A 13,625-nucleotide genomic window follows, 5' to 3' on the forward strand; every position below is an offset into this window, starting at 1 on the left:
CTTTCCCTAGTAAGACCAGTAATTGAGGTGTAAACCTGTATTAAACTCCCCATCTTCTTCTTTCTAGGCCATTCTCTGACTCAGTTTGTTCGGCACTGTGCGGACCACTTTCTCAACAGCGAACACAAGGAGATCCGGATGGAAGCAGCCCGCACGTGCTCTCGCTTGCTCACGCCTTCCATCCACTTGATCAGCGGTCATGCCCACGTGGTCAGTCAGACAGCAGTGCAGGTTGTGGCTGATGTTCTCAGCAAACTACTTGTGGTTGGAATAACTGACCCAGGTTAGTGTGGGGTTCAGAGAAAAGGATTCTCCTTCCACATGTTGATTTTAGCTCATGAGCAGGTGACAATATTATGGTTGAGGCAGAATTTGAATGTATTTGCCTCTAACTTAAGCTGTTATTCTTTATAAATTAAAATTATAAATTAAATATGAGTTTCTCTTCCCAGATGTTGATTTTTGAAATATTAATAGAACACTAGTGCAAAATACTCAAACTATGCCCTTGGTAAGCCTTTGAACTAAGTGGAGCTCTGAGGCGGCTTTTGCTGTTGTTCTGTGTTGCAGCCTTCAACTTTGTAGTTTTGGAAGGGATTGGTCCCTTCTATTGAATCTTCCTACTTGATTTTTTTGTTCTTTCAGTTGCAATATGGTAATCTGAGACGAGTGCATTTTCTGCACGCTGCCTCCAAATGTGCCACTTGTGGGTGGAAGAGGTTGGCATTGTACTGATCTGGGTATTGGGGCACTACCGAGTAGCACTGAATCCGTTGGGCTGACGTACCCTGTTTCTCATGTGTAAAACACTGATGTAGTGTCTCATGCTGGGGAAGCTCTCAGCATTTCCCTGAGGTTGTGAAGAATTTTTGAGGCCAGTTGGTGAATAAGGACAATGATAAGAAGAGGAGTTTACGGCATTTAAAGATAAACAAATGTGTTCTTGCAGACCCTGATATCCGTTTCTGTGTGTTGGCTTCTCTGGATGAGCGATTTGATGCTCACCTTGCCCAGGCAGAAAATTTGCAAGCTCTTTTTGTGGCCCTGAATGATCAAGTATTTGAAATCCGAGAGCTGGCCATCTGTACTGTGGGTCGCCTGAGCAGCATGAACCCTGCTTTTGTCATGCCTTTCCTGCGCAAGATGTTAATCCAGGTAACGAAGAGAGATGCCTGCACTGAAAATAGAGTACTTGGTATTGAGATTAAGATGGTGTTAAAGAACTGAGCTATCTAGCTGTAGTGAATGTGTGGGAAATTGGGGGAAAAAAATCTCCCTGTTGGAAAATATTTATTACCCAGCTTAGTAGGTTTCAAGAGGTCTTTTCAGTGATAGATGTTTGCACTGAAGCTCTAAGGATGTATTAGAAAGGAAAGGATAGCTGTCATTATTTCGGCCCACATTCATGCTGGAGTGCTTTCCATCTGTATTGAGGAAGAATGTTCTGTGCTTGTTTTAGGTGAATGGATGGCACCACTTCATAAACATAGACGGTTTTGCAGCCATTTATTCACTTTTATGCTAGTTAACTTTGGCTTCATTTAGACATAAATGACTGAATGGAGTGTAAATGTAGAACACACTTTACAAGTGCTGAGACTGCTTTTTCTTTCTGTTGTTATTGGACAGGAGAGGAGGAAATACAAAGAGTTTTTGCCTACCTTTATTTTCCCTGTTCTCATGCTTCCATGGTCTTTTCTGCAGATTCTAACAGAGCTGGAACACAGTGGTGTTGGCAGGATTAAAGAGCAAAGTGCCAGGATGTTGGGTCATCTGGTTTCTAACGCTCCACGCCTCATTCGTCCGTATATGGAGCCTATTCTTAAGGTAGAGTCTCCGTACATTTCCTGGTGACTTTAGAGTGAGATGATACAGCAAGTGGATACATGATTGTCAGGAGCTGCAGTCCATTTGCTTCACCATAGCAGGAAAAAATCAGATTGGTGTGGATGTTACCCACACTGATGCACGTATGCAACAGTGTAGCCTAACTTGATTCTGGATTTGCATAAAGTTTGTGACACAAAAGTTCCATTTGCTGTTAAAATGCTCACCATGATGCAAGTTGAGCCCCTGTGGAATCAATTTCAGGTGTAAACAAAAGGAAAGATCATTTTGAGTATTGTATGTGCAGCAAAGAGTCTTCTAAACACATTCTAATTTGTTCCTCTGTCACCCACCAGGCACTGATTGTGAAACTGAAAGATCCCGATCCAGATCCAAATCCAGGGGTGATTAACAACGTCCTAGCTACCATAGGGGAGCTTGCACAGGTGAGGAAGGATACTACAGGTACCTTTTTGCTATGCTTGTTAGTTGTTAAGCTTTTGGCAATGCTAGATGAAGAACTTTGATTTTTGTCTTCCAATAGGTCAGTGGGCTGGAGATGAGGAAGTGGGTGGATGAGCTCTTCATTATAATCATGGACATGCTACAGGACTCCTCCCTGCTTGCTAAAAGACAGGTAAGTGTTTGAAAACTTCACTAAACTTGCCATCTGCTGTGACCAAATCTGTAACGAAATATCCATGTGTCCCATCATAGCTGCTGAAATGAACCTTTAAATCACTCAAGTTTCTCATGTGGAGTGTACGGTCATGTTTGTGGCACACAGGTCAGGGATTGCAGTGCCTGTCTGTTATGACATAGTACAAAATTGTGAAAGGAAAAGAAGAATAAAAAAAAAAGGAAGCAGTTTTTACTGGAAGGCTTGGACTTTCTGAATTGAATGTCTGTTTGAATTGTATCTCTGAGTGAGGGCAATTATGGCAGTCAGAGTCGAATGAATTGTTGGTTGTCACCTTCTTTACTATTGCTTGTTAAAAATGCTGTTTAAAAAGGCTTTCAAACCATGGACTGTGGTTTGCAGTGTGGTCCTAAAATGCTCAAAGAAGCTTTGCAGAAGTTGAATGACTAACGGATCAAAAGACATAATAAATTCCCTGGTCAAAACTAATCTTCTCTGGGCTTAATCTTTGCAGGTGGCACTTTGGACACTGGGACAGCTTGTGGCCAGCACTGGTTATGTGGTGGAACCATACAGGAAGTACCCAACTTTGCTGGAGGTACTTCTGAACTTCCTGAAGACTGAGCAGAACCAGGGTACCCGTAGAGAGGTACGAACATGAACCTATCACACAACCATTTCTAAAAGTTTTTTGGGAAGAGAGCTGTCAAATAAATGTGTCTGCATAGATTTGGGGATTGGAGGAACGCGAGGCAGGGAGAGGTGAAAGACCATTGCTGTGGCTGATAGAAATACAGTAAGCAGAATTAAGAGGGTGAATGTGTTCAGTCAGTGAAATGGCTTCCAGCCACTGAATGGAAAGCCTTGATGTTTTTTCCAGGCAGTCACTTTAGTTCCAGATCTTCTTTCTTTAATCCTTGGGATCTTCCCAAGCATGTGGATTCATGTGTTGACTTTTGGCTTGGTGATGAAGTTCTGATGAATATTCTTTTTCTTTCTGTTTTATCAGGCTATTCGTGTGTTAGGGTTGCTGGGTGCTTTGGACCCTTACAAACACAAAGTTAACATTGGCATGATTGATCAGTCACGAGATGCTTCAGCCGTCAGCCTCTCAGAGTCCAAGTCCAGCCAGGATTCTTGTAAGCATCTGAATTTCTTTTAAGTGAATAGCTTTATAATCTACAAAGAGGTCCTGATTATTTTTTTTTATTTTTTTTTGTTGTTACCAGTTTGTCTTGTCTTCTTAACAAATTATGAGTGTACGTGTTTTCATCTAATCCTTGGGTGCTCCTGAGTGCACCCAATACTAGGGTGCTTCAAGACCATTTAATATGTAGCTTGTGACACTGCCTTCTTTCTCCTAGCGGACTACAGTACCAGTGAGATGTTGGTGAACATGGGAAACCTCCCTTTGGATGAGTTCTATCCAGCTGTCTCCATGGTGGCACTGATGAGAATTTTCCGAGACCAATCCTTGTCCCAACACCACACTATGGTAGTTCAGGCCATCACCTTTATTTTCAAATCTCTTGGGCTGAAGTGTGTGCAGTTCCTGCCTCAGGTCATGCCAACGTTCCTTAATGTAATACGGGTTTGTGATGGTGCCATCCGAGAGGTGAGTGTACAAGGGACCGGTCCTTCTTCCTTCCTGTTCCACTGCCTTAAAATAGGAATCCATTTTTTAAAAGAGAATGCGACTGGCTTTGGGCATTGCTGTGCTATGTGTTGCTGCCGAGCATGCTGCAGAAGTGAGGTTCAGCTCTGCTTCTTCTCTCCTGTGAGCATTTGGTAGAATATCCAGTGGAAACAATTTTTCTGCTTCTTATTGAAACAGCTGCTTCTGAGCATAATCCTTAGAAGGCCAATATTTGATTCTGTTTTTTTATCAAGCTGGTCTTGTTCAGGAAAACAAACAGCCTGTGCAGCTTCCAGAGCTTTCAGTGATCTCTGCATTAATGTACTGTTGCAAACAGTATTGTTAAATAATAGAGGTAGAAATTAAATTTCTGATGCAACCATGTACTTTGGCTCATCTGTGAGAAGGAAAATTCAATTTGCTACAGTCTGCTAACATTCAGAACAGTGTGGGTGGTGATTCCACAGCAGCGCTTTCTCTTCCTTCCCACTTAAGTTACAGTTTTAGAAGGAAATGAGAATTTTGCGAAGAGAATAATGGGCTTAAGGTTCACCTAACCAGAGATGGCTGCTGTTTGCCAAGCCTTTTCCTCAGGCAGCTGAAATCTCTGGGGTGGGAAGGGCAGTTTGCACTAGTTATTGGTACTGTGTTTTATAGGTGGGATGGGTGCTCCCTTAGCAGAATCCCCACCCTGCTATAGAACCACTGTTTTCTCCCAGACTGAACTACTACTCAGATTGGAAGGAAAGCATCTCACACGCCTGGGTTGGCCGAACTTCTAGACCTGACTGATCTAACTTGCTTGAAAGCTATGCAGTTGTGCACTCTCTGTTTAAAAATTTTCAGGTAAAAGAAGATGGTGAAAGTGTACTGGGGAGAAGAGCTGAGGTGGGTACGCGTGACACTAAAGCCTAAAGGAGGCAGGTCCTTGTCCTATATGTAAGCAACCTCTCACAACACCAAAAAAAGGCACAGTATCGGAGCTCAGGGTTAATTTTTGGTAAATGTAGGTGTACTGCTTTCACTAAAGTAGCTGATGTTATTTCATACTTAGTTTTCACAAAAATTTGTTATCTCTTTTTCTGAGCTCCACTTTGTATTTTGTCACTATAGTCTTCAAATACTGCATGAAGAAATCAAATTTAATATATGATAACTTACATTTTTCGGGAGGAAAAAAGACTGTATACATTTATTTTGTGGACAAAGTGACTTAACCCACATTATTTCATACCAATCTTAAAAGTAAATTCATTGTCATGAGTGAGTGCGTAAGACTATTGGGGCAAAAGGAATTGCAGAACTGTCATAGTCCATATGACATAGTCCATATAACAAATAAAATTGTCACAGTCAAAATTCTTCTATGGTACAATCAACCATCTTTCAAAAACATGTGATGTTTCTGTCAAGGACCAAACTCTCTTCCCCAGTAACTTTTCACCAATATATCTTGGTGGGGATGGGAAAGAGCACAGAAAGAGTATCTTAAAATGTGTGCCAGTGTGATTTACAGGCAGGGGGAAAAGATTAGGGGCTACATTGTTGGAAGCATCCTTCAAACCTAAATTACAAACCTCTGTAATGTTTTTTAATTGAGATGTTTGTGCGTGCGAGTCTGTTCTGACGCTAAATTTGCTGACACCTAAACCCCTATTGGTATGCTTGACTCTCTGAGGCTTTGAGTTGATAAAATTTTTGATGCAAGTTGCGGGGGGGGGGCACGGAAACAAACAGAAAAACCCAGAACACACACACACACACACTCTCTCTCTCACAAAAACCCAAACCACTGAGCCAAAGCTGCCAAGAATTTAGCCCCAGATTTTGAGCATATAGGAGCTATGCATGCTATTTGTTTGGTAAATGAGCTTGCAATTGGCCTGTGTAACGCCATTTACCCAGCATTGCTCTGATGTTTGAGTAAGCTACATTGATCACTACACGTTTTTTCCTTCCAGTTCCTGTTCCAGCAGCTAGGGATGTTGGTGTCCTTTGTGAGAAGTCACATTCGACCCTATATGGATGAAATTGTCACCCTGATGAGAGTGAGTACAATCTTTAAGCCAGCTTTTTACTGTCAGACAAGGTGGATAGTGTTTCTGTCATTATCAAATATATCAATTACTTCATAAACTCATGTAAAGTGCAGAATGCTATGTATTTGAAGTAATAATTGTGTTTTGAAATAACATGTATTTGAAACAATAATACACATTATTCCTAGTAATTGCAATAGGAGCAGCTCATAGGTTCTGCTAGTGCCTGAGGTTTTTTGTGCACTTGGATTTTGTGCACTTATTACTTTCAGAAACATAGTTTTAGCAAGAGGTGTTTGGAGTTCATAAATAGGTGGCATTTCATTTCATTTTCACTTACTGTTTGCAAGCGCGTAGGATTACAAAAGTCAGTTGCCTAGAGGTTGTTTTTAACAGCTGTAAATATACTGAAGGCACAGAGTGTTTTAAAAACAGACCAGAACTGCCAATTTATATTAGTCTTTAAGGGAAGTGTAGTCCTTCCCTGCAATCTTGAATTTATCTAGAGACCGTCTCCTACAGTTTGCTTTTCTTGTAACTGGCACAGCTCAGTTGAACTGTTTAATTTTTTTCCCTTTTTTTTTTTTTTCCTGTAGGACTTCTGGGTCATGAACAACTCCATACAGAGCACAATTATCCTACTTATCGAGCAAATTGTGGTAGCTCTAGGAGGCGAATTCAAACTTTATCTGCCTCAGCTCATTCCTCACATGCTACGGGTCTTCATGCATGACAATAGTCAGGGTCGCATTGTCTCTGTCAAGGTGAGTGGGAAGCTGCAGCAGCTGCGTTGATTTGGGAATTGCCAAGGCAGGTGTAATGCTCCAACAGGGCTTCTGCTGCTGGTGTGTTGAAAGCAAACGGGGTAGGTACAGTTCAGCAGTGGCTTGGTGTGAAATGATGCAGACAGTACTTTTGTTTAAAGTGCGGGATTGAAGCAACTTTTCACTGGATACTGACTTATTTTAAATGCATCTCTTTCATGGCTTTGAATGACATTGGGTCATTTTTCCCTCCAGCTGTTGAATGCGATCCAGCTCTTCGGAGCTAACTTGGATGACTACCTTCATTTGTTACTACCTCCGATTGTAAAGCTGTTTGATGCCCCAGATGTCCCAGTGGTGGCTCGCAAGTAAGTATTGGTGGCTTTTTTTGCCTGTGATATCCAAGTTCTGCAATGGCTGCCCTAGCCACATGTAGAATGAAATACAGCTCAGTTCCTTCCATGGATTTGCTCTGTGTTAAATCATTATGAAAGGTTATTTTTGGTTGGGCATCACAGCACTGTTACTAACTTTTTTGGGTACAGTCTATTACTTTCTGGTTCTCACCTGCCAGTATTTTGGTCACTGCAGCTTGCAAGCTGTCCTGCAAGTACTAGCTGCATTAACAGAGCTCTGGTGACATTTTCCCCTGTTACTGTTGATGTCTAGGAGGACTGAGCATGAATCACTTATGTATTTTTACATCTCGTTTCTCCTGCCTTATACCATGAGAAATAAGCCCTCCCTTCTCTCTGCTTTAGAGCTGCTCTAGAAACAGTGGACCGCTTGACAGAGTCCTTGGATTTCACTGATTATGCTTCACGGATTATTCATCCCATCGTGCGAACGCTAGATCAGAGCCCTGAACTACGAACAACTGCAATGGACACCCTCTCCTCTCTGGTATTCCAGCTGGGAAAGAAGGTAATATTCTTCTTAGGCTTGAAAACTCATAGAAAGAGAAACTGGCCCAAAGATCAAGGCTTTAAAGTTGAATATTTGTAATGTGCTCATTCTGAATTTTAAAGAAAACAGATTTTTCTTTTCTTAGTTGTTTCTGGAATCAGGAGTTACTGAAATCAAACTTTTAGAATTGGTTTCTTATAACATCAATAAAAAAAGGGGGAATTTTACTGCTTTTGGTGAGACTGAGTAACTAGCTTTTGATGCATTCCCCTGTACAGTACCAGATTTTTATCCCGATGGTGAACAAAGTTCTGGTGCGACACAGAATTAACCATCAACGATATGATGTTCTTATCTGCAGAATCGTAAAGGTGAGTTAACAAGTACATAGCTTTTTGCATAAGGGCACTTCAGGGAATGTTTTCATGTTGAAACAGATGTAGCTGAAAACTTCACTTTGAGTTGCTCATAAAATGAAGAATGGTTGGTGCTGTATTTGTGTGTTAAGGGACTTTGAGATTGCATCGAGGAAAATTATTGTCAATTGGTGTCAATTATTTCCTATAGAAAAAGTCACTGCAAGTTCTAGGTAAGAACTTAAACTTGTAGCCAGTGTTACTACCTTTTTCTCAGTAGTTCTTAAATGTGGATTTACCCTTTTTTTCCACAGTTTCAGGACTTAAGGAGATGTTGTTATCTTAGTATTTTCTGTAATATGTCCCACATTTCAAAAATTCAGTAACTGCTTTGGAATTTGATTAGTGTGGAACAAGCAGCACACTGCTATTCTTGGCTTACTAGTGAGTCAAATACGAAAGAGTGCTTGTTTTAAGGTGTATTATTTTGGCTTTTAATACTAGGAGCCAAGATTTCTTAACAGTTACCTTGAATAGAAAAGGGATATCATTCGAGTGCTCTGGTTTATAAGGTGTAATCATTATAATGAAACACGGTGGTTTGCTTTACAGATTTTGAGATTGGATAGTGCTTTGACTTTATCATCCATTTGGCTTGTAGAAAATTGCTTTTGTACGTGTGGGTGTGATCTTCATTGTAAGCCATTTATTGTAGGGCTATACTCTTGCTGACGAAGAAGAGGATCCCCTGATTTATCAGCACCGAATGCTGAGAAGCAACCAGGGAGAAACTTTGGCTAGTGGTCCTGTGGAAACAGGTCCCATGAAGAAATTACATGTTAGCACCATCAACCTGCAGAAGGTAAGACTGCAGCGCTGCACAGCATGAGTTTGCTGAAAGAAGGAGCTGTCATATCACATCTAAAGAGTTTGTCCAGTGCATCTAAACTATATTTATTTACATCTCTTTTCTGTTGCCAGCTTTGTACAAAACTGAGGTCAAAGTGGTGTCTGAGACTGTCTTTAAAATTAGAAGGTACTAAGCAACTTTAAAGATAGGAGCAGCTGATTTATCAGACTACTAATGACTGTGAAGTAATCTTGACACTTTCTTGTTATATGAAGGATGAACAAAACTTCCTAGATCACAAGGAATCATCTGTAGCTTCTAGAGACATCTATCCCAGAGCCTCTGCCTTTTTTCATCAGCCACTTCTCTTGTATCTCAGTGCTATATTCTTTTGAAGCCGGTATAGAACTTAACAGCCAAGCACTGGTTAATTTGAACAGTTAGTGCATGTACCAGTCAATTCAGTAGCAGCACGGATTGGTTTGAAAATGCTGGCCTTAAAAATGTAATTCTAAACTCATTAAGTATTTTTAAGCTGATGTTTCAACAGTGGCTTGAGCTCTTGATGCATTTTCGTAAGGAAAGAATTATTCATGTTAAATACTTGGCCTTTCATGACAGGAATACATTTAGGGAAGATTTCTTAGAAATGAGACTGAAGTACTGCAAATTATCTGGTAAAGGGAGCGGATTTCAGGGAATTGAAAAGGGAAACTCAGCAATGTGATTTGGAGCTGTAAAGAAGTAATGCTGCCTGCTGATGGATTTCTTCTGCTTTTGGATAGTGCTTCCTTTGATAGTTGAATTGTCTTGCTTTTTACTGCAGGCCTGGGGAGCAGCAAGAAGAGTTTCCAAAGATGACTGGTTGGAGTGGTTAAGAAGACTGAGTTTGGAGCTACTGAAAGATTCCTCCTCACCATCTTTGCGCTCATGCTGGGCCCTGGCTCAGGCATATAATCCCATGGCTCGGTAGAGTAATTCTGTTTTTTTCTGGATCACTTGAAATTGCAGATGCAAGCCAGATATTATAGGGAAAAAGAAAGTTACTTAAAAGCTCTTAGGTTCCATAAATAGAGATAATTCCTGCTTTGGGACAAATCAAATAGCTGGCAACTTGATTTCATTTCCACCCTTCCCAGTTGGCTGCTCCATGATGTGCACAAAATCTTTCAGTGGAATTCTGTATATTAGTCTAGGAATAACATAAGGCACATAAAAGTGAAGCTGGAAAAACAGCAGACTATGAAATAGTTTCAAGGATCTACTGTGGGTGAACCAAAATGCCTTTGAGTGGAATAAGCCACAGTGCTTTATTTCTTATGCAACCCGTATGTCTGGAGAAACTTGTGAGTTTCTGTAAGCAGTTGCCTGTTGATCTCTTCTTGATGATATACACTTGTCATATGAATCAGACTACTGCTGTTAGAGAAGTGTTCATTCCTCATTTAATTTTGTCTTAATGTGAATTTTATCATTTTTGAAATAGAAGGGGAAACAGCATGCTGAAAAGCCAGCAGTTCCTAGATAGGCAGAGGTAATGCTAGCGTCCTCCGTGTACACACCATGTATCTCAAACCCATCCCACAATATTTCTCCACAGTACTAGCAGTGACAAGGGCTGTCACTGTCTGTTCTTCATCACCTTTCCTCCTTCTTAAGCTTTACCACTAACACAAACTCCAGCCATTGCAGTCCTCTAGTAAGCACAGGAAACACAAGAGTTGCAGCCTGTGTGTCCAGAGAAATGGACAATAATCTTTTTCACTACATTCACTTGTGACCTAAGACAGACTAGGCCTGGTTCTTCATAGCAGAAGAGAATAGCATCCTTGCCGCTATGAAGAGTTTGTTCTAGCTTAAAATACTTGCTAGCATATGATAGAACAATATTTCTATTATTGTAGTATCTCATACTATTACATATTTTTAAAATGCAGATTTCACTGAGTATTGGGTACAAAAGTTAGCTTTATAGAAGCTAATCACTATTTATTGCAGGTAGACATAAACACATTTTGTAGCACTCTTTCTCTGAATAAGACGGCAGGTTCACTGTCAAATAGACTTTCTCATGAATAATGAATCCCCACCTCTCACTCTCTTTTGTTTTCCTCCTCAGAGATCTCTTCAATGCTGCTTTCGTTTCATGCTGGTCTGAACTGAATGAAGACCAGCAGGATGAGCTAATCCGAAGCATTGAATTGGCCCTGACTTCTCAGGACATTGCAGAAGTCACTCAGACACTGCTGAACTTGGCGGAATTCATGGAACACAGTGACAAGGTAGAGATGCTGTTTGGCAACTCTTTTCTAATGTCGGCTAGCTAGCTGATGCCTAGTCTATGGAAAGGGTATGAAGAGTTCACGTATACTTTCTTCTTTTTTATACTCATCCTGGTTTTGATGTATGTGCTTCTACACAGGGTCCACTGCCTTTGAGAGATGATAATGGCATTGTTCTCCTGGGGGAAAGAGCTGCAAAATGTCGAGCATATGCCAAGGCCCTTCACTACAAGGAGCTGGAATTTCAAAAAGGTCCCACCCCGGCCATTCTAGAGTCTCTCATCAGGTAGGACCGCTAATGATGAGGCTTCTGCTCTTGCATCAGTACCCAATTTAGGATACCATTAGGATGAATCTAGACAATTCTTAGGATTTCACTCTTTGCCACAAGACATTGTTCTAGGCTTACTAACTAACTCGCAGATGTACACTCTTTAGCTGCTGAGTTTTGCCCTTCTATTATGTGGTTAAATTATGGTAGAAGTTGTGCAGGAAAAAGTAGAGTCTTCTGATTTCCACCTCTCACCCTTTAAGTTCAATATGGGATGTCATGGAGTGACTGTAAGTTAGAGATTTCTGCATCTGTATATAAGTAAGTCAGAAAAGCTAAAGTTCTTAATTAAAATTGCTCGTCAAATTCTGCTCATCTAGCTTAGATAGGTCTCATTCTTCATATGTCAAATAGAAGATATTATAACAAGAGTGTATTGTTTCCTGAGCTTTGTCAACAAGAATGATGTTAGCCTGAAATACCTGCACAGGATTTGGTACTAAACTACATGTTTTAAAACGTGAATCTCAGTTTCATATCACAGAAATGTTAACTCTACCATTTAAGATGGACAAATTGATTTTGATTGAGCAAGAACTTAGCTTTGCCTGTATGTAGTGAATTTTTCAGCCTGCCTAGTTCCTTGGAGTTGTGCTTTCCTGTTTTTTCCGCTCTTTTATTTCATCCTTTGTCCTCTCTTGTTTTTCTGAGGAAAAGATAGAATTTGGTGTATTCCCGTTCCTGGCCTTAGTCGCTTGTGCAGCTGTTTCTTTGTGTATCAAGAAGCAAGTTAAGGAGCAAAGACTTGAAGTGAAGCAGGATTAAAAATGAAAGACAATTTATTAGAAATGAAAAAGTTTAGAAAACTTTAAAAATCCATTTTATAGACCACAGTTAAAATAGTTCCAACTATAGTTCCACACAGTTGAAATTTACAGTATGAATAGTCAAACATATGTAAGGCAATTCCCGAGACACCTTTATCTCCCATTTCACACAAGACTGAGCAATTTAAATTAGATTCAAACTCTTTAAGGAGAATAAAAATAGATATATTAACTATAACTATCTTTTCCAACATATTCAAACAACAGTATGGCTACAGAAGGAACCTCTTTCTTTAACTGTTATTTTTAACACTGTGTTGTGTAAGGGAGAAACATACTGGGTTTTGACATAACATCTCTAGGTAACTTGTAATTGGGGTAGTTTTCAGAATAGATTTTAATATTCCTCAGCACGGTACGCTAGCAAACATTCTCTTACATTTGAATAACTTTTGACACTTATGGATTCTCTGGTGTGTACTCATGTTTTGCTCATGGGTACAGTGGTTTTAAGTGTTGGAGTTGAGGTTTTTTTTGGCTGGGTGCCTGGGTCTGGATCCTTTTGCTAACCTGCTCTTTTCTCTTAGCCTTACTGACATACAGGACACACGTTCTAACCGAAACATAATTTGGTGGCTGCCCAGAAAGTTGCTTTCTAGTTTATCAACCTTTAGGTGATCTGTGCATAGGACTAAACATTACAGAACATATGCGACAAATCCTTTCTCCAGGGTTACTATCTGCTGGGCACAGCCCTTTATGGGGATTTATTTGAGGCAGCAGCAGGAGGTGGCAGTAAAACTTCAGGAGAGAAGCCTGGCAACACTAATTAACCCAAAATTTTTGAGCTTAATTTTTTTCCTCTGTGAGAATGTAAGCCACTTACTGTACACTAAAGGAAGGTGTATCGGGAACACTGATTCCTCTGGTTTGAAAGGAGTACGTCCTTTTTGTGATTTGAGTCCCTCTTGGAGTTACTCAGCAACGCTTACTCCTAGACGCTGAAGGAAAGGCAACAAGGAGGCTTTCTTTTCTCAGTCCCTGCCTAGTTGGTTAATACTAAGGCAGCCCACTAGTTTGCTGAAGGTGCTGTAAGTGCATTCTGTCTAACCTATTCTAACACAGTATTTTTCCCTTTGGAAAGAGCCTTAAGAAGAAGAAGTAAGTTTGAGCCCTGATAGCATCGGTGGCTGTGGCTGGTGCTTCGTGTGCCTTAGTGTTTGTGTG

General features: G+C 40.5%; 1 protein-coding gene across 1 annotated transcript in view; it reads left to right on the top strand.

Annotated features, from left to right (window-relative positions):
• The window catches only part of MTOR (mechanistic target of rapamycin (serine/threonine kinase)), a 66,318-nt gene that overhangs the window by 7,524 nt on the left and 45,169 nt on the right, over positions 1-13,625 (top strand). Inside the window, exons 11-27 of the mRNA XM_009889551.1 lie at positions 68-283; positions 950-1,155; positions 1,705-1,827; positions 2,184-2,273; positions 2,372-2,464; positions 2,982-3,116; positions 3,477-3,606; positions 3,832-4,082; positions 6,065-6,151; positions 6,739-6,906; positions 7,162-7,274; positions 7,668-7,830; positions 8,091-8,183; positions 8,884-9,030; positions 9,845-9,987; positions 11,138-11,300; positions 11,441-11,586. Of these exons, the coding sequence (XP_009887853.1) occupies positions 68-283; positions 950-1,155; positions 1,705-1,827; positions 2,184-2,273; positions 2,372-2,464; positions 2,982-3,116; positions 3,477-3,606; positions 3,832-4,082; positions 6,065-6,151; positions 6,739-6,906; positions 7,162-7,274; positions 7,668-7,830; positions 8,091-8,183; positions 8,884-9,030; positions 9,845-9,987; positions 11,138-11,300; positions 11,441-11,586 (2,467 nt within the window). The remainder of the gene's footprint in view (positions 1-67; positions 284-949; positions 1,156-1,704; positions 1,828-2,183; positions 2,274-2,371; positions 2,465-2,981; positions 3,117-3,476; positions 3,607-3,831; positions 4,083-6,064; positions 6,152-6,738; positions 6,907-7,161; positions 7,275-7,667; positions 7,831-8,090; positions 8,184-8,883; positions 9,031-9,844; positions 9,988-11,137; positions 11,301-11,440; positions 11,587-13,625) is intronic.

This window comes from Charadrius vociferus, unplaced genomic scaffold (assembly GCF_000708025.1).
Source record: "Charadrius vociferus isolate BGI_N301 unplaced genomic scaffold, ASM70802v2 scaffold477, whole genome shotgun sequence".
Lineage (NCBI taxonomy): Eukaryota > Metazoa > Chordata > Aves > Charadriiformes > Charadriidae > Charadrius > Charadrius vociferus.